Source organism: Monodon monoceros, unplaced genomic scaffold (assembly GCF_005190385.1).
Source record: "Monodon monoceros isolate NGI ecotype Baffin Bay Population unplaced genomic scaffold, NGI_Narwhal_1 Super_Scaffold_9, whole genome shotgun sequence".
Taxonomy (NCBI): Eukaryota; Metazoa; Chordata; class Mammalia; order Artiodactyla; family Monodontidae; genus Monodon; species Monodon monoceros.
In genome coordinates this window covers 16,796,963-16,816,359 of record NW_021703786.1, presented here as the reverse complement: position 1 = coordinate 16,816,359, position 19,397 = coordinate 16,796,963, and the positions used below count along the sequence as shown (strand labels likewise).

The 19,397-nt window shown below is 52.2% G+C and overlaps 1 protein-coding gene and 1 non-coding gene across 9 annotated transcripts in view; both read left to right on the top strand.

Annotated features, from left to right (window-relative positions):
- Positions 1-19,397, top strand: part of MED24 (mediator complex subunit 24) — a 32,647-nt gene that overhangs the window by 12,698 nt on the left and 552 nt on the right. For 5 of the 8 annotated variants that reach the window (XM_029210985.1, XM_029210984.1, XM_029210981.1 and 2 more), the window contains exons 5-26: positions 6,000-6,038; positions 6,387-6,460; positions 6,825-7,057; positions 8,702-8,813; positions 8,965-9,115; positions 9,407-9,520; positions 10,027-10,074; positions 10,483-10,565; positions 10,850-10,936; positions 11,376-11,487; positions 11,946-12,088; positions 12,856-12,893; positions 13,305-13,417; positions 13,760-13,938; positions 14,057-14,156; positions 14,473-14,648; positions 16,500-16,764; positions 17,059-17,240; positions 17,417-17,507; positions 17,818-17,917; positions 18,754-18,834; positions 19,089-19,375. In XM_029210985.1, the coding sequence (XP_029066818.1) occupies positions 6,000-6,038; positions 6,387-6,460; positions 6,825-7,057; positions 8,702-8,813; positions 8,965-9,115; positions 9,407-9,520; positions 10,027-10,074; positions 10,483-10,565; positions 10,850-10,936; positions 11,376-11,487; positions 11,946-12,088; positions 12,856-12,893; positions 13,305-13,417; positions 13,760-13,938; positions 14,057-14,156; positions 14,473-14,648; positions 16,500-16,764; positions 17,059-17,240; positions 17,417-17,507; positions 17,818-17,917; positions 18,754-18,834; positions 19,089-19,375 (2,808 nt within the window). Of the gene's footprint in view, positions 1-5,999; positions 6,039-6,386; positions 6,461-6,824; positions 7,058-8,701; positions 8,814-8,964; positions 9,116-9,406; positions 9,521-10,026; positions 10,075-10,482; positions 10,566-10,849; positions 10,937-11,375; positions 11,488-11,945; positions 12,089-12,855; positions 12,894-13,304; positions 13,418-13,759; positions 13,939-14,056; positions 14,157-14,472; positions 14,649-16,499; positions 16,765-17,058; positions 17,241-17,416; positions 17,508-17,817; positions 17,918-18,753; positions 18,835-19,088; positions 19,393-19,397 lie in introns of those variants that run through there. The other 3 variants (XM_029210986.1, XM_029210987.1, XM_029210982.1) reach the window with 3 other exon arrangements.
- LOC114889844 lies at positions 13,155-13,256 on the top strand. The gene has a single exon (XR_003792144.1). It is a non-coding gene; the product is annotated as a small nucleolar RNA SNORD124 (small nucleolar RNA).

The following is a 19,397-nucleotide window of genomic DNA, read 5'->3' as shown; positions in this document are numbered from 1 at the left end:
CATTTTTCTGTCATTCGTTTGTTTTCTTAAATGTTTTAGTAACAGCTTTATTTGAGATATAAATCACATACCGTACAGTTTACCCACTTAAGGTGTACAATTCACTGGTTTTTAGTGTATCTAGAATTGTGCAACCATCACCACAGTCATTTAGAACATTTTCATCACTCCAAGAATTCTTACTAATTTTTCAGTCTTTTAGTATATTCTGTCTTGTAATCATTGTCTGATTTTTATGTTTTAGATTTTCTGTCACTTTTTTACTTTATCATCTTATTTTTTTAGCAGAATTCTATTTATTTAGTTATTTTGGCTGCACAGTGTGCCTTGCAGGATCTTAGTTCCCCAACCAGGCATTGGACCCAGGCCCTCGGCCGTGAAAGCGTGGAGTCCTAACCACTGGACTACCAGGGAATTCCTCAGAATTTTATTTTATTATTAATTTTTAAAATATTTATTTATTTGGCTGCATCGGGTCTTAGTTGCGGCACACAGGATCTTCGTTGTGGGCGTGGACTTCTCTCTAGTTCAGGCTCACGGGCTCTAGAGCGCACGGCCTTAGTTGCCCCGCGGTATTTGGGATCTTAGTTCCCCGACCAGGGATCGAACCTGCGTCCCCTGCATCGGAAGGCGGATTCTTGACCATTGGACCACCAGGGAGGTCCCTCCCAAGAATTTTAAATATGTATTTGTTGTCAGGTTTAACTATTTTTTCCTCTATATGGCTTTTGTCTTGCATAAGGGCTTCCCTGCTCCAAGGATCAGAATATAGTCTTTAATTTCTGCCAACACTACACTTTGTTTAATCCATTTAAAACATTCTGGTGTGAGGAAGAGATCCAAATTTATTTATTTTTCCAAATAGATGGACAATTGGCTCAACTGCCTTCATTGAATAGGCCATTCTTTGTCATATCTTAAATTCTCTTATAGACTAGGGTCTATTTCTTGACATTCTAGTATATTTCATTGACATATTTGTCTTTTCTTGTACCAGTACTTTACTGTTTTAATTACTATACCTTTATAGTCTCTCGTTTTATTTATTTATTTATTTTGCTGCACTGGGTCTTAGTTGCAGCATGTGGGATCTAGTTCCCTAACCAGGGATTAGAACCCTGGCCCCCTGCATTGTGAGCACGGAATCTTAACCACTGGACCACCAGGGAATTCCCTATACCTTTATAGTATGTTTGATATCTTGTTAGGGAAGTGTTCCCTTAGTTGTTTTAGTTTTCAAAAATTTCTTGGCTATTTTCAGGCATTTTCTTTTCCAGACAGATTTTAGACTTAAGTTCCTTAAAAAGGCCTTTTGCATTTTGATTGGGGTTTCCTTGACTTTGTGGATTTGGGGGATTTGTGGATCAATTTTAGAAAGATCACTCTGATTGCAGTTTGAAGAATGAGTTGGAGGGAGGTAAGACAGAAAGCAGGGAGACAATTTTTCTGTAAAGGACCAGATAGTAAATGCTTTCAGCTTAGCAGGCTGTATGGTCTCTGTTAGCAGGCCTATAACATGTAGGCGATATAGAAGTAAGTGGACATGGCTGTGTCCTGATGCAGCTTTATTTACAAAAAAGGTGATGAGCCGGATTCGGCTTGCGAGCTGTTGTTTTCCTGCCCCTGATGTCGGCTGTTGCAGTGATTCAGATAAGAGATGATACTAGCATAAACTTGAGAAGTGGCAGCAAAAAAAAAAAAGGTGAATTCAAGAACAAATTAGGAAGTGGCCTTGCGAGGACTTGGTGATTAGCTGGATGAAAGGTGTGAGGGAGAGGAAGAAGTCAAGGCCAGTGTCTAGGTGTCTGGTTTGGACATCCGGATGGCTGATGGGATCGTAAGGAGATGGTGGGAGAAGAGCAGGACTGTTGTTAGCATTGCAGATGAGGGGTGGAGATGCCTTGTTTGATTCTGGCCTTGTTTCGTGGAAAGCGCCTGTGTGGGCTGTCAAAGAGAAGACACTCAGTAGGCAGTAGAACATTGATGTCTGGGACTCAGGAGGAGAGGTCAGGGCTGGAGCTACGGTTTAGGAGTTGTCAGCCGCAGGTGGTAATTGAAGCTATGGGCATGGATGAGATTTACCCAGAGAGAGCATGCAGAGGGAGCAAAGAAGTGACCCAAACCATGTTTCTAAGGAACCAGTCACATTTAAGGAACACACATAGGAAAAGAATTCCTCATAGGAGTCTGAAAAGAAGGGGCCAGTGAGGAGAGAAGGAAAACAAGGGAGTGTGGTATCAAGAAAAACCCAGGGGGGACTTCCCTGGCAGTCCAGTGGTTAAGACTCTGTGCTTCCAATGCAGGGGCCGGGGGTTCGATCCCTGGTTGGGGAACTAAGATTCAGCATGCCTCAAGGCGTGGCCAAAAAAAAAAGCAAAGCCCACGGAGGAGAGGACCGAAGGATGAGGAGGTGTTTCCTGGTGTGAGATGCTGCTGAGAGGTCAGCGAGATCAGAACTGAGAAGTATCCATGGGGTTTAATAAGTTTGTTCATGAGCTTAATGAGAGATTTCATGTGGTGGGAAGGACAGAAGTGACTGGAGTGGGTCGCATTGTGAATGGAAGGTGGGGAGGTAGAGTGTAGAGAATTCCTATGACTGTGAAGAGAGCGTGGTGGTTAATTGGAAGTATAGCGTCTGCGGGAGTTTCTTTTAAAAAGAGAAGAATCTTGAGATGTGTAAACTGGTGGCAAAGGCAAGAGAGAGGAAGAGGCTGAAGTACCAGTGAGTGAGAAATAAATATATATGCAAGACCTCCATGACTTGTAAAGTGCTATGCAAAATTAGTAATTTATTCTTCCTTCGGAGTCAAGAGGCTCTTTGGTCCAGTGCTGTGCGTGTAGAGGGCCCTTAGGAGCAGTTGAAGGCATAGAATATGAAGAAGGGAAGGGGGATTAGAGAGCAGCTGCAGGGTCTCTCTGGGCTGGCCAGGTGTGCACTGGGCTGCGTCAATGGGCTCCAGCCTCGGGGGCTGGTGGTAGTTCAGAGCTTCTACATTGATAGATATAGTAGGACTGAGATAAGTTATAAGTCCTGCTGTGAAAAACAGTTCACCATGTGGAAAGTATTTTTAGGTCTTTAGAGTAGAGGGCTTTATCGATACTGTTAGCAGAAATTCACTGAACACAATTCTGAATTTGGAGACAATAAATTCATAGTAACTAACAACATCCCTTAGAACATACAGAATTGGGACTTTCTCTTGTGGTAGTTTGGGGTCAGTTTCTAGTGGAAACGTCCAGCTCCCCCTTCAGGTTGGTATCCAACAAGGTTCAGTTCACTTCCAAGCTTGCTATGGGGACATCAGTTATTAATAAACAAACACTCGCCTGGAATGCTATGGTCATCCTGCCAGGCAGGCTCCCAACTTTCTGGTCCCTGTCAGACACCAGCTAGTGCTTCACAGCATGACCCACTGAGAGTGGCGCTAAACACTAATTGCGCATTTAAGTCCTCTGTGTGTTTTGCTCCTCTTTATCCAAGAATACTGGTTAAAAAATGTCTGAACAGAGAGCAGCCTGTTCATGTGAGGGAGAAATTATACATGGAAGGCATTGCCAAGCATGTAAAATTTGCCATACTGAGTCATTGAGGGTGACTTAGCTTTCTTCTTTTTTTTAAAAAAATTATTTATTATTTTTGGCTGCATCCGGTCTTCGTTGCTGCGCGCAGGCTTTCTCTAGTTGCGGCAAGTGGGGGCTACTCTTCCTTGCGGTGCACGGGCTTCTCATTGCAGTGGCTTCTCTTGCCGCGGAGCACGGGCTCTAGGTGCACAGGCTTCAGTAGTTGCGGCTCGCGGGCTTCAGTAGTTGTGGCTCGCAGGCTCTAGAGTGTAGGCTCAGTTGTTGTGGCGCACGGGCTTAGTTGCTCCGCGGCATGTGAGATCTTCCTGGACCAGGGCTCGAACCCGTGTCGCCTGCATTGGCAGGCGGATTCTTAACCACTGCGCCACCAGGGAAGCCCTAGCTTTCTTCTTAAATCTTTGGAAATTTCTTTTCCTCTAGTGAAGACAACCTATGAGGCAGATGATTATCCTGACAGTTTCTGGCATTGTATTCTGCTTTTTATTTTGGTATATTTTGCCACTGATTTTGAGTATAGAGTTGTAACTATTTTCTATAGTATTATTCATATTTGATCAGCATGCTATAATTTTTTTTTTTTTTTGCGGTACGCGGGCCTCTCACTGTTGGGGCCTCTCCCGTTGCGGAGCACAGGCTCCGGACGCGCAGGCTCAGCGGCCATGGCTCACGGGCCCAGCCGCTCTGCGGCATGTGGGATCTTCCCGGACCGGTGCACGAACCCGTGTCCCCTGCATCGGCAGGTGGACTCTCAACCACTGCGCCACCAGGGAAGCCTGCTATAATTATTTTTTAAAAATATGACAACTTAAAAGCTCTCTGTTAGGTTTGATTTCATTCAGGACAGATTATTTCTTTTGAACTACTTCTCCAATCTTACAATGGTGATAATAGGTTTTACTAATAGAAATTTGTGTTATGGTAAAATTTTTTCAGAATGCTAGTTACTAGAATTCATCAAACCAAAGCAGTCCTACTATGTGGTAGGCCCCAGACTAGGTTCTAGGGAAACATATAAATTTAACGCTATTTCTGTCCTCAGGGATCTTGCTGTTCAGGTGGCATTTTGCGAAATGTGTTTTGCAGGTACTAGTTAAATGAGATTCCTTGGTCAAGTAAATTGGAAAAATATTGCTTGCTTCATCTCCAGTGATCTTAGAGAGTCTCATTGTATACAAGTATATTATTATGGGTAAGAGCAGTCCTACAGTAAAGAAAGCTCTTTACTAAAAGAACCCTTAAAAAAAGCTCTCTGTATATGTTTATTTTAGGGTTTCTCAAATTCATATCACACAGAAGCTCTGTGTATGTGTGTGCGTGTGTAAAAGTTTTTAACATCTTGAGGACCCTTTGGAACAGCATCACCCAATAGAACTTTCTACAGTGATAAAAATGTTCTGTATCTGCGCTGTCCAGTACAGCAGCCACTAGCCCCATGTGGCTGTTGAGCACGTGAAATGTGGTTACTACGACTAAGGAACTGAATTTTTAATGTTATTTAACTTTAATTTAAACTTAAGCAGCCATATGTGGCTAGTGGCTTCCCTATTGGACAGTGCAGCTTTGGAAGCTACTTTGAGAAATATTGATCTAAAGGTGTGTTTTACTTATTCATTCTACAAACATCAACAAGTTGATGGTGGTCACTGAGTAAAATCACCCTTGTCTTTTTTTTTTTTTAACATCTTTATTGGAGTATAATTGCTTTACAACGTTGTGTTAGTTTCTGCTGTATAACAAAGTGAATCAGCTATATGCACACATATATCCCCGTATCTCCTCCCTCTTGCGTCTCCCTCCCACCCTCCCTAAGCACCCTTGTCTTCAAGGAGCTCCTAGTTTGGTGGGGGCAGCAGGTACCCACTGTGTAATGATGGGTCTAAGGGGATTACTTGGAGCACCGAGAAAGGATTTCAGCTTTGGGTGGTGTCCTGGAGGTATCCTAGAGAATGAGTATGTGTATTGAAATTCACTTCCTATTTCAAAGTGGAGTTACTACCTGTTCATTGCAAGAGCAGTTCGTATGTCTCCAGTTCTTGTCCAGATAAGATCACCCTTGGTAGGAGTTGCAGGAGTAGAGTAACTGACCTCACTCGTGTCCATTCTTCTGCCCACCAGCAGTCAAACCTTGTACTATACGGTGGACAGTGTGTGGCAGGTGAACATGAAACATGGCCCCTTTGAATACTCCCAAATCATCTTCTTAGTGGCTTTATGCTGGTGCTGTCAATCATAGTGAGTTTGATGGAAGCAGGGATGGGCACAGTGCCTGGTGTTACTGCCTCTGGGCTTGTGGAAGGCCTCTTGAAGGGGTTGAGATTTTAGGAGCAACTTTAAGTGTCTGTGTTTTGTTCCTCTCAACTGTGTTGTTCCTCTCAGACACCAGTTTTCTGAACTTTATCTTTCTTCTTTCCCTCCAGATGGTGTCCTACTCCTCCGTCCTCACAGCTATCAGTAAGGTATGACCATAGATACTTACAAGCTAGATGGGGGATGGGGGGACAGAGATACGGTAGTGACAGATGGGGCCCCACCTCCTTGACTGCTCTGATAGAGTGGCCTCTGTGGCTGGGCAGGTGGCACAGCATGCCTCTGGCTGGCATGGCTGCCTCCCATTAGAGGGAGGGGGATCCTAGGAAGTGGGCACCGGCAATTAGGAGCCGATTTCCAATGTTGAAAGGCTGCCGAGTCTGAAAGCTGGGGTTGGAGGAAAGATGAGCAGGACTCCTGAATGCGCCAACTGCCTCATGTTTGAGACTGGGGGGTGACTGGGACACCCCGTCGCATCGCCACTGTTCTCTCCACAGTTTGATGACTTTTCCCGGGACCTGTGTGTCCAGGCTTTGCTGGATATCATGGACATGTTTTGTGACCGACTGAGGTAATGGCAGGGATGAGGAGCTCACCACCTTCCAGCATTATCTTAGTGTAAAGGAGAAGCTCCCGGCATATAGGCTCAGACCACCTCTGTTGGTTCCCACACTTCTTCCCACCTGCTCGTCTGCACCCACCCATCCACGTCTTTTTCTACTTACTCCCTTAGGACTAAAGTGCCTCTTCTCTATTTGGAGTAACTCATTTGAAATCTTATCCAGTGAAAGCCAACAGGGCAGTCTTCCCCAGGACTTTGCAAGCTTCCCAACTTTCTTCCCTAGTAAGGGAGTGCCAGGCACTCTGGGGAACATGGGTGTGGGTCGGATTTCAGCCTTTGGATCAAAGACAGATTTTGCATCCTTTCCCGGTAGCTGTCACGGCAAAGCAGAGGAGTGCATCGGGCTGTGCCGGGCCCTTCTCAGCGCCCTCCACTGGCTGCTGCGCTGCACCGCAGCCTCTGCAGAGCGGCTCCGGGAGGGGCTGGAGGCCGGCACCCCAGCGGCTGGTGAGAAGCAGCTTGCCATGTGCCTGCAGCGCCTGGAGAAGACCCTCAGCAGCACCAAGAACCGGGCCCTGCTCCACATCGCCAAACTAGAGGAGGCCTGTATGTCCCCTGGTTCCCTGAGCCCCACCCGTCACTGCTCCCATAGCCGGTTCTTAAATTGAGAGGGGAGAGGCAGGATGCCATCCCACTTTTTTCCAGGAGGATCTGAAATCATCCCACTTCCTTTTTTTTCTCCCCATAAGCATTGCATACATCCCAGGGACTTGGGCAGGGTGGCACCCGAGCCAATCAACCAACAGGTATTTACTGAGCATTATTGTATGCCCAGCACTGTGCCAGGTGCTGGGGGTGGGGGCGGGGGGCTACCGAAGGGGCATGTGGCAGGGTCCCTGCCCTCAACAAGTGTACGTGCTAGTGGGGAGCAAGGCTAGTACATAATATACATGGAAAAAACGAGAGGTCAAGACAAGCACGCCATCCATCGCTGTGTTTGTCTCCATGTTACTCATCTGAAAGCAAATAACTTTTGTGTTTGAGTGCTGCCTAAAACATCCCTTTAAATGCAGTGCCTGCCTGCTGCCAGGCCTGTTGAGCCATACGCCTGTCTACTCAAGCACAGATGTTAAACGCTGGAACCCTCCAGAGCCCGGGATCAGACGGATCACCTGGTGGGAGGGAAGACGGGTATTTCTGGACGTGGGGCCTGAAGGCCACGGTCTTGCTAATGAGGCTCGGGGCCACCTAAGGATCGCTTGTTCTCCAGTAACGAGAATGCCGGGGTGGGTTGCACCCAGGTCTCTAGGACCTGGTTGAAGAACTTGTTACAGGATTAGTATATTCATTACTTCTCAAAATATGGCTATTGGCTATGAAAAGTCCAGGAAGATGATCACTATGTAAAAGTGGGCTATGTTGACAGTTTGTCTATTTTGAGCGCTTGACAAATGTTTATTGGCTGAAAAATGAATGAACTTTTAACTTAATTTTATTGGATCTCAGGTCTTATCTTTTTGTTTTTTTTCCCCTATGCTACATGGAGGTTAATGGGCTAGTTGGTGCCATTATTCATCATTTGACCCTCTGGAAGTGTAACTAGGATAAGTGACTTATAAGTGCCAAACTATGTGGTATAGACCATGAGTTCAGGCATTTAGGAGTAAGAGGTCAGTGGGTTGGACCAGTTGGGTAAGTTGTTAAAGGAGCTGGGGCTTGAACATAGACTCGCAGGGTAGTGAGAGTGTGAGGGGAGAAGGTGAGTAGGAGGGGCTTTTCAGAGGGGAGAACAGCGAGAGCAAAGGCCCAGACAGGGAGCAGGTGAACACAGAAGGCTGTTTAGGAATCCAGCTTGACTGCGGTGGAGAGCGGTGGCCGCTTGCAAAGCTGGCCCACTCTCGAAATGATTTGTGGTCACCTCCCTGTTCTGGCCACTGGACTGCAAGCCCCCTGGGCCTCTCTCTGTCACTGCCTGTCTTCTGCCGTACCTAGTTTCTGAAGTCAGCTGTGGGCGACCCCTAAGGAATCGGGCTTCTGGGGATCGTTTCTAGTGGCTTCATCATTGGTGCTCACCCCCCTTCTGGAAACAGTGCATGCTGCCCTCAGGCCCCTAGCTTCCATGCCATCCTCGGGGGAAGCCTCCCTGCGTGGTTTTTGTGGGCCCAGGGGGTGCCAAGTCAAGGAGTTTGGGGCCAGTCTCTCTCTCTCCTCTGCTCCCCATGATTCTCTGCATTTTCTTTTCTCTGCCAGCCTCCTGGACTGCCATCGAGCATTGTCTCTTGAAGCTTGGGGAGATCCTGGCCAATCTCAGCAGCCCCCAGCTCCGGAGCCAGGCTGAGCAGTGTGGCACGCTCATTAGGAGGTACCTGCTCCCAGGGGGATCCGGTGAAGGGAGAGAGGAAAGGCCCGGGTATGGGGGGGAAGATGTGGCCTCTGGCCCTGACCGCTCTGCTCTCACCTCCTCTCTGACTCTCCCTTACTGCCCGCACACTGTCCCCTCTGTGTCCCCTCAGCATCCCCACCATGCTGTCCGTGCACTCTGAGCGGCTGCACAAGACTGGCTTCCCCACAGTCCACGCGGTGGTCCTGCTTGAGGGCACCGTGAACCTGACCGGCGAGACACAGCCCCTGGTGGAGCAGCTGGTGATGGTGCAACGCATGCAGGTGGGAGGCCAGCGCTGCTTCTCTGTCCCCGGGGCGGGCCGGCTGTGCGGGGGCGGGAGGGAGGATTCTTCTGGTCTTTCAGGGGAGAAATAGGGTTTCTCCTAATTCGTGGTGGAACGTGCATGGTTCTGTCAGGTGGAATGGTTCTGCCATGTCACCTGCTGTCCCTGGTTCTTGCACAAGAGTCGGGGAGGTGCCTGTGCTGCCCTCCTGTGACCCACTGACCCCCGGGGGTCAGGAGACGGGAGGGGGGTGGGCGCCCTCTTATGCTCTCCCTTGGGTCTCCCACAGCATATCCCCACCCCGCTCTTTGTCCTGGAGATCTGGAAAGCCTGCTTCGTGGGCCTTATCGAGTCTCCTGAGGGCACGGGGGAGCTCAAGTGGACAGCTTTCACTTTCCTCAAGGTACCTGGGACGTGGGAGCCACGGAGAGCCAGTCTCAGAATGGTTCTCAGGAAGAGCGGAGACACCCTGGACCTTTGCCCCGCATTTCTCCCCGCTGACTTCATGCCCAGCTTGCCAGGTCCCCCAGCACAAGTTGCCCTGATTTTCCCTGAAGGTCCCAGGGCTGTTCAGCCTGCTTGGCAGGCCTCTGCCATGTCTTGGCCCACAGGTGCTAGGAGCTTGGTCATCAGCCATGTTGGCACGGGGCAGCTCCGGGAGCCCACTTTCACTTAGAGCATTTCCTTGTTGAGCCACGGAAGTGCGGGGTTCCTGGGCCCTGCGGGCTGAGGGCAGCAGGCGCTTGGCTAGACGTCAGCTTTTGCATTTGGCTCTTTGAGCGCTTTCACTTCCAGGGCAGGAGTGTTCCTGTCACAACCCAGAGCAGGGGGCGGAAGGGATGCCTTTCGTTCTGGGTGAAAGAGAGAAGAAATTGAGCTTCCTGTTTTTCCCCCTGCCTCACCCTGTAGATTCCACAGGTTTTGGTGAAGTTGAAGAAATACTCCCATGGGGACAAGGTAAGTTAAAGAAATGAGATGGGGAGTTGGCATGGGAACAGGTGAATCCTTGTTACAGCTCTGGAGAAACAAGGGCAAGGGAAGGGTCACTTGGCCCTACCTGGGCGGTAGTGCGTTCTTGTGCTGGGGAGGGCTGGAAGTGGGGGTATCCCCCGAGCATCCGTGGGCATCCACGCACAGAAGGCAGCCAGGCTGCTCTGGAGGCGAGGGCGCCCGGGATGACCAGGGCCGAGATGGCAGGGAGCAGTGATGCCCCGTGCTGTCCCCGTCCAGTCGCTGGAAGCCAGCGGTGGGCACGGCCGACCTGTAGGCTGCTGTACCCAGCAGGGTGTCATTGTGAGCCTGCATCACGGGCCACGGGTGGGCGGAGGACCTGGAAGCCAGATGGCAGTTTCTGTCTCTTTGCAGGACTTTACCGAGGATGTCAGTTCTGCTTTTGAGTTCCTGCTGAAGCTCACACCCTTGCTGGACAAAGCCGACCAGCGCTGCAAGTATGAGGTCCCCTGCTCACCTCGCTGTACTGGAAGGAGTTCCGGCTCTTCCCCTGCTCTTTGTGCCAGATCAGCACCGGGGACCGGCTCCGTGTTCCTCCTCTCGGCAGGGGCAGGAGGCAGCAGCCTTGTGGTTGCCAAGTGCCCAAGCCCCTCTGCCTCCCCTCAGGCACTCAAAATGTTCTTCACCCTAAAGGAGGGAGGATGTTGGGCAGGGCCTCACGGCTCGCCCTCCATAATCCCTGCAGTATGCCTAGGCCCCCCATCATCTTTTTCCCTCACAGCTGTGACTGTACAAATTTCCTACTCCAAGAATGTAGCAAGCAGGGGCTTCTGTCTGAAGCCAGTACGAACAACCTCATGGCCAAGCGGTAAGTATGAACTCCCGGGCTGGCCCAAGGGCCCCTTGACCACCCGCCTCATGTCCAGACTGGGCTGCTGGGTGCCTTTTCCCTCCTGTCGAGGGTTTGAGTGTGGGTGACGGGAACCACACCTAGGGTTACCAGGGACAGGAGACACTGATTTCTGCAGACCAGGGTTTTGCACTGTTAGGGCTTTAACTCTCGCCCTCCTTTGTGATCGAAGTAGAAATTGTAAGACTTCCTTCAGTCTTAAATGAACTTTCAAAACAGATGTAATGACTAGAGACGATTTGAAGCAGTTGCGATACTGGACGCACTTTCATAGGCATCACCCGAGCCCGTGGTGCTTATGTGCTTCGCGCCTTCTCTGTGCCTCTGCTCCTGGGCCTGGACTAAGGAGCGTGTCAGGAATTCATCTCTGTTCCCTTACCTTCTCTTGTGGCCACAGCAAAGCAGACCGGGAGCACGCACCCCAGCTGAAATCAGATGAAAATGCCAACATCCAGCCCAACCCCGGGCTGATCCTCCGCGCGGAGCCCACCGTCACCAACATCCTCAAAGTGAGTGCGCTGTTCCCTTGCCACCAGGGGCATACCTTCCCTCTTTCCAGTTTCCCTCTTCTTCCAGATAAGTAAATAGGCCACGGACCTCTCTCTCTTCTGGTTACTTTGGAAGTAGAGAAAGGGGGAAGGTGAGGGAAGCGCCCCTGGAAACAAGTGTTTGTTGAGCTTCACTGGTCAGCCAGGCGCTGTGGTGGGTGTGGAAACAGCGCTGAATCGCACAGCAGAGACCTCGCCCATCCTGACTCCAGCGCCATCGTCCCAGTTTAGTCGAGAGGAATGGATCGGAGAGCAAAGAATTTAAGGAACGGATTTCCAGATTGGAGTCAGATGTCGATTAAATGGCAGGTCCTGGTATCCCGTTTAATGGAGACATGCAGAGAGAGAAACTGTGGCTAGGCTGTATCTGGGGGGGTCTTCAGTGTTCTTCAGGACTTGGTTTCCTGTCTTGTCCCCAGACAATGGATGCAGACCACTCCAAGTCCCCGGAGGGGCTGCTGGGGGTCCTGGGCCACATGCTGTCTGGGAAGAGCCTGGACTTGCTGCTGGCTGCTGCTGCGGCCACTGGGAAGCTTAAGTCCTTTGCCCGGAAATTCATCAAGTAAGGAAGCCTGAGCCCCTGAGCAGGGTCTGGGAGGCATGTGTGAAGGAGGAGGTGGGGACTTCCCTGGTGGCCCAGTGGCTAAGACTCTGTGCTCCCAATGCAGGGGGCCTGGGTTCGATCCCTTGTCAGGGAACTAGATCCCACATGCCACAACTAAGTTCACATGCCGCAACTGAAAGATCCCACATGCTGCAGTGAAGATCCCGTGTGCCGCGACTAAGACCCGGCACAGCCAAATATAAATAAATAAATATTAAAAAGAAAGAAAGCAAAAAACAAAGGAGGAGGTGGCAGAATAAGGGCGAGGCACTGGGGTCTGAGTCTCCCCAGAGATGCCAAGGCAGAGCATCCCAGCTGGAGACCTGGGGGAAGGGCCCATTCTCTGAACCTGAAGTGCTGTTTTCTCTTCAGCTGAGGATGGAGTGCAGGTGTTTGGCAAGGTGACGAGGTGTTGGACAGCAGGTGTGGAGGGATGGTGTTCATACCCACTTATTAATAAGGGACTCTCAAATTCTGCTGACTTTTTGGATTGACCTGGAATTTGATGTGTAGAATGTTGTTCCATTCAGCGAGCCATTCTCTAGGCCTTGGAAATCTTTTAAAAATAGAAAGAGTTCTTGTTTCTGTAGCAATGGTGTTCCTTTTAAGTTGAACCCATAATTCAGACTCTAGTGACCGCCTCTCTGAGTGGGCAGAGCCCCTGACCCCAGCCGCTGCCCAGCCCTTGCCCTGGTTGATGCAACCTGTCTCCATTCCTTCTGCAGTTTGAATGAATTCACGACACACCGCAGTGAAGAAAGCAGTAAGTCAGCTCCACACACCCCCAGGCCCAGTGGTGCTGAAGGAGGGGTGTGGAGGGAGAGAACAGGGGAGGGAAGAGGACACTTTTGCTCATCCTGGGGAGGCTGTGTTCTCCCCTAGGGATGACTGACTGAAGCTTTTGGGGAGCCTTGAAAGAGGGTCATGCTGGGAAAAGCATTCTTCCCAAAACCACCCTTTGTCTCTCTCCATCCCCCGTTACAATTTGGTCAGGTGTTGGGGGAAAGGAGGGTTCAGGAGTCTTTGGTTCCAAGGAAGGGATGATGTTCCAACTGAGACTCAAGAAAAGGATTCTGAGCCTGAGCTTTGAAGGAGCCACTCGGTCCCTGACCTTCCTTGAGGCAGATCCTGAGCCCCTCCCGACCCAGACAAGGCCTTTGGGCCCCTGCCCTAGGCTGGGGGTCAGCCTTTTCATCCTTCACAGCCAAGGCGGCCTCAGTTCGAGCCTTGCTCTTTGACATCTCCTTTCTCATGCTGTGCCACGTGGCCCAGACCTATGGCTCAGAGGTGAGTGACGGGGAGCAGTCAGGATTGGGGCACTTGGGACAAAGGGGAAGGTAACAGCCAATAACTCTCCCCACCTCACACCCCTACCCCACCCCCGTCAATGTCCCAAGCCAGTTAGTTCTCCTGGCTGCAGAAATCAGATGCCCCCGCCCCAAGTCAATAGATGCCCCCTTGTCATGTCCTGTATCCTTCAGTTCCACACCCACCACTAGGTGGCAGCATAGCCCCTGTCTTTCCCCCTCAGACCAATTTGTCCCCAGTTCTTCAGGCTGGGAGCGGGGAAGCCACTGGGCAGGAAGAGAGGTGCAGGGTGCTGCACCTCCCCACCCCCTCCTTTCTCAGGTGATCCTGTCCGAGTCAAACACGGGAGGAGAGGTGTTCTTCTTTGAGACCTGGATGCAGACCTGCATGCCCGAGGAGGGAAAAATCCTGAACCCTGACCACCCCTGCTTCCGGCCCGACTCCACCAAAGTGGAGTCCCTGGTGGCTCTGCTCAACAATTCCTCGGAGATAAAGCTGGTGTCAGTGGCCTGGGCGCCCACTCCAAGGGTGGTAGTGCGGGTAGGGCCCAGACCCTCTCCCTCAGCCCATCCCACGCCCCCCAGTGGTGATTTTTCTCCCATTCCCACCCTCTTGTAGGCAGATGAAGTGGCATGAAGCCTGTCTCAACATTTCGGCGGCCATCTTGGAAATCCTCAATGCCTGGGAGAATGGGGTGCTGGCCTTTGAGTCCATCCAGGTAGCCCCACCTTTCCAGCGGCCTTCTCTCTTCCCTGAGACACAGAGGCAGTCTTCGATAGCTTGTTAGATTTCGTAAGAACGAAAAGGCCCTTAATCCAGGAGCCTGTGTGTGGCTCTTGATCTTTCTCGTAGTCATAGTGTTAGCTGCTCCGTCCCCCGCAGGGAACTTGGGGAAAATCAGACCTGTGGTGAAAAGAGGCGTGGAACATGGCCCTGGATCCCACTGCCGCGCTGAGCTGCCCACGGAGGCCGGGGCGGGTGGTGGCCAGGGAAGGGGAGAGGGTGGACCCGTCACCCTTCCCTCCCCCCCCCAGAAAATCACGGATAACATCAAGGGGAAGGTGTGCAGCCTGGCAGTGTGCGCTGTGGCCTGGCTTGTGGCCCACGTGCGGATGTTGGGCCTGGACGAGCGTGAGAAGTCGCTGCAGATGATCCGCCAGCTGGCAGGGCCGCTGTACAGCGAGAACACCCTGCAGTTCTACAACGAGAGGTCAGCGGCCCGTCCCCTCCCTTCTGGAACTCTGCAGGTCTGTCCTGAGAGGCCAGCGCCTCCGGAAACCACTCTCTTCCTCTTCTCTTGCCTTCCCAAGCGTGTCGCTCACCTGCTCAGTCTCTTCCTCACTCACGTTCTCAATCACGTCTTCACTCACTGACTCAGCAACGCTTAGTGTGTGTCTCTGCCGGGAGTGTTACCATCCAGCACCCGCTGCGTGTGCGCCAGAACTACAGACCCCACATGGCTATGATTCCTGCCCTCAAAGGGCTCGAGTCCTGGGGAGCTGGCTTGCCAGAATGGAATGGTTATCTTAGCTCTGTCACTCTTAAGGAACTGTGAGCCCATCTGTAGATCTTATAGGCCTTGGGTCTGTCCACCCCCTCCCTACCCTGCCCCTCCAGGCCCAGCTATCTTCTGTGCCATTTTCCTGCCTGGGCTTTTCAGGGACCTGGAGGACCTCCCTAGCGACTTCAGCTGTGTTGAGTTCAGTGGTGTTGGTTCATTTGCCCATCCAATAAGCTTTTTAAAAAAACTATGGTGAAAAATACATAACATAAAGTTTACCACCTTAGCCATTTTTAAGGGCACAGTTCAGTAGTGTGTTAAGTGTATTCACACTGTTGTGGAACAGATATCCAGAACTTTCTCATCTTGTAAATCTGAACCTGGACCCGTTAAACAACACCCCTTCCTGTCCTTCCCCCAGCCCCTGGCAACCACCGTCCTACCTTCTGTTTCTATGAATTTGATTTCTTTAGGTACCCCATGTAAGTGGAGTCATGTAGTGTTTGTCTTTTTGTGGCGGGCATATCTCACTTTGTGTAATGTCCCCAAGGTTCAACCATGTCATTGCATGTGTCAGAATTTCCTTCCTTTTTAAGGCTGGATCGTATGTATATACTACATTTTGCTTATCCATCCCTTGGTTGATGGACACGTGGGTTTCTTTCACTTTTCGGCATTTGTAAATAGTGCTGCTGTGAACGTGGGCATGCACCAAGCAATGAGTTATGAGTGATGACCCACAAGGTAGCCATCAGGATATCTTTTAAGAGAAGTGGAAACACTGAGCTGAAATGAGGTTGGGAGGATCTGTAAAATCCCGTCTCCTCTTTATTCCTCCCCTCCCTCAGCGTCCTCCCCGCAAAAGTCATGGACTGTTTTCTGTGACGTAATCCATTCAAAGCACCCTGACTCCTGTCTGGGAAATCTGTGGCTCCATCATGCAGGTGGAAATAGTGGCCGTGAAAGTCATAGTGACTTTCCCAGAGCCACCCAGTGTTCCCCGAACGGTTAACGCTCAGGCCCAGGCCTGCATTTCTTGTCGAAGACTCTTCATGAGAAAATTCCTGGATATACATTTATATTTGCCCAGCTACCAACGGCCGGGAAAAGTCTTGTGGGGTAGTCCTTGGGCCCCTGTCCTGGAAGTAACAGCTACTTTGGGAGGAGGCCAAGGCTGGGTGGGGAACCCCCGCAAGCACTCAGCCTAGAGGGAAGTGATTGTATTTATTTATGCCAGAGGATTGTCAGGGCCCAGGCCTGGGGGATGGAGGAAGTTGGAGAGAGAGAGTGTGAGAAAGTATGAATGAATGTATTGCTAGAATGACCTGGGGGAGGCAAGTGCCCCGGCCCCCCATAGGCTGGTGCCGGAGCAGGACTCGTGGGGTCAGGTCTCCTAGGGGTTTGCAACTTCCCCTTGTCTCCTCCCTCAGCATAGAATGGGGTTAATTCCGTAACCCAAGTCCTGGGAAGAGTTGGGCCTGCCTGTTCCTGCCCCCACCCCAGCTATTGAACCTGCTGCTGCCTGAACTACAGGACCTCCCGCCTCCCTTCCCCCATCAGGGTGGTGATCATGAGCTCCATCCTGGAGCATATGTGTGCGGACGTGCTGCAGCAGACGGCCACACAGATCAAGTTCCCATCCACGGGCATGGACACCATGCCCTACTGGAACCTGCTGCCCCCCAAGCGACCCATCAAGGAGGTGCTGACGGACATATTTGCTAAGGTGCTGGAGAAGGGATGGGTGGACAGTCGCTCCATCCACATCTTTGACACCCTGCTGCACATGGGAGGCGTCTACTGGTTCTGCAACAACCTGATTAAGGTACGGGGGGGGGGGGGGGGGGTGGGCTGGGGGGAACAGGCGTCCTCAGACCGCCGGAGACAGCTGAGAAAACGCCTGACGGGACCAAGCGTGGTCTGGTCCTCTGGCTTCTCAACCCCCAGCCCAGTCGGCAGGGCTTCTCTGCGAGGCCTACTGAATGCAGAGAAGATTCCTTGGACTCCAGAGGCCGGTCCTTGCCTCGGGAGCTCCTGGGGTCTGAAGGGAGTTGCAGGACGTCACTGCCCACGTTGAGGGCCCTCAGCTCCTCGGTCCTCCTCTGCCCCGTCCTTCCAGGAGCTGTTGAAGGAGACGCGGAAGGAGCACACGCTGCGGGCGGTGGAGCTGCTCTACTCCATCTTCTGTCTGGACATGCAGCAAGTGACCCTGGTCCTGCTGGGCCACATCCTGCCTGGTCTGCTCACCGACTCCTCCAAGTGGCAGAGCCTCATGGACCCCCCTGGCACCGCTCTCGCCAAGTAGGATTTTGTGGAGAGCCTTAAGTACCCCCAGCCTGGAGTGGGGCACCTGCCTGGGCCACCCAGGAAGCTGGGCTGTGGGGAAGCCCTGTCGGGTGGGGCCTGATCAGCATGGGCACAGAAACCGCGTTGGGGCCTCTTTGATTTTACCCCCTTTTCCTGGACCCCTTTGCCAGGCTGGCCGTCTGGTGTGCCCTGAGTTCCTACTCTTCCCACAAGGGGCAGGCGTCCTCCCGCCAAAAGAAGAGACAGCGCGAAGACATCGAGGTAGGATAGGGGCCCCTTCCCCCATTCATTGCCCTTGTGCTTGTTCAACAGATGTTCACTGAGCCTCTTCTGGTAAGAGGCGCCTTCCCGCGCACAGGCAGCCAGGCATGGTCCCTGCCTCTGGGCCACTGTGTCAGGGGTGACTGTGTGGGAGGGTCTCTCCCTAGGGTAGTGGGAGAGGCGAGGAGAGGGAAGCTGACCCCCTGGAGATGCTGCCTGCGGCCTATGGGGGCTTGACTCCAAACTGAGCTCCAGTCCTGGAAGATTTGGGGATGCAGCTGTGGGTAACAGTGGCTCTCCTGCCCCCCAGGATTACATCAGCCTCTTCCCCTTGGATGACATGCAGCCCTCGAAGTTGATGCGACTGCTGAGCTCCAATGAGGAAGATGCAAATATCCTTTCGAGTCCCAGTGAGTGTGTGGACGGGCCGGGCGGGCTGTTTCCTTTCCCAGGAACTCACTCCTGAGAGCTGCTCTGCAGCTCGCTGGCTGGTCAGAGAGGCTGTGGTAGGAGTCTGCCGCATTCTCTCCCCTACAGATGCTCTGTTTCCTATCCTCGAGCAACCACAGCTTGCTGTGGATCACTCCCTAAGGGCTGAAGCTCTTCTGCCCAGATCCCATCCCAGCCCGGGGTGCATAGTTGACCCTTCCCCACTCCTCACGGCAGTGAGTTCACTGCCTTGGTCACAGTCTGTGCCACTGACTCACAGCTCTGACCTTCCTTCCCCTGAAGCAGGCCCCGAGACCTGGAGCAGGCCTGGGCTGGTACTTGGGACTGCTCCCCACTCTTCCTGCCTGGAGAGCACCCCAACTCCACCTGCTTCCCTAGATGTCATCGCCTCTCCCTGCTAAGGACTCTTCCGTGGCATTTAATTTTTCCTGTTTCCAGAGATTTCTCCTGAGCCTAGAAGTTTCTCTGAGGTCTTTTAGGGACTAGGGGACCAATTGTGCACTTGAACAGAGGAAAGATGCCATGACCTTTGGCTAGTTACTTAGCAAATCTTAGCCTCAGCTTCCTTGTCTGTAAAATGGAGATGTGAGGATTAGCGGTTTCAGCCGTATGCAGCCCGCAGATTGGCACCTGGCGTGACCAGATGGTAGTTCTCTCTTACCTGCTTGTGGGGAAGCCTGTGTTTGGGGCCCATGTGACTGGACCCAAGCATCTTCTCCGGCCGGGCGCTCCACCCCCGGCAGGTGAGGGCTCCCGTGGGAGGCCGTTGGCTCAGTGCCCCTCGCTTGCCCCACAGCGGACCGGTCCATGAGCAGCAACCTGTCAGCCTCCCAGCTTCACACGGTTAACATGAGAGACCCGCTGAACCGAGTCCTGGGTGAGGCCTCCCAGCCCCGCTCCCCACCCTCCTCCCCTCTGCCCTCCGTCCCCCCTGATTGCCAGCTCTCCTGTCTCCCCCAGGCCCCCGTCGCGTCCCTCTCTGGCTTGCCCCCAGCTTTCCTTTGTGCTTTCTCTTTTTGACATCCCCATTTGGGGGGACACCCTTAGCACTTCTTTCTTCTCCCAGAATCTGACCTCTTCCCAAACCCTTCTCATGGAGTTCTCCTTCCCCCCGCCACCCTTTCCTCACAGCCAACCTGTTCCTGCTCATCTCCTCCATCCTGGGCTCTCGGACCGCCGGCCCCCACACGCAGTTTGCGCAGTGGTTCATGGAGGGCTGCGTGGACTGCCTGGAACAGGGCGGCCGAGGCAGCATCCTGCAGTTCATGCCCTTTACCACCGTGAGTGCTGTGCCCCCAGGCCGCTGGCCCACCCTCCAGCTCAGAGCGGGTCAGCACGTCGCAGGAGAGCTTGGGGTCCGGCAGCCAGGAGGGAGGGCTCCTTCCTCCTGGACGTCACACCCACCATTACCTTGCTGAGCAGCTGTCTGTCTGTCTGACA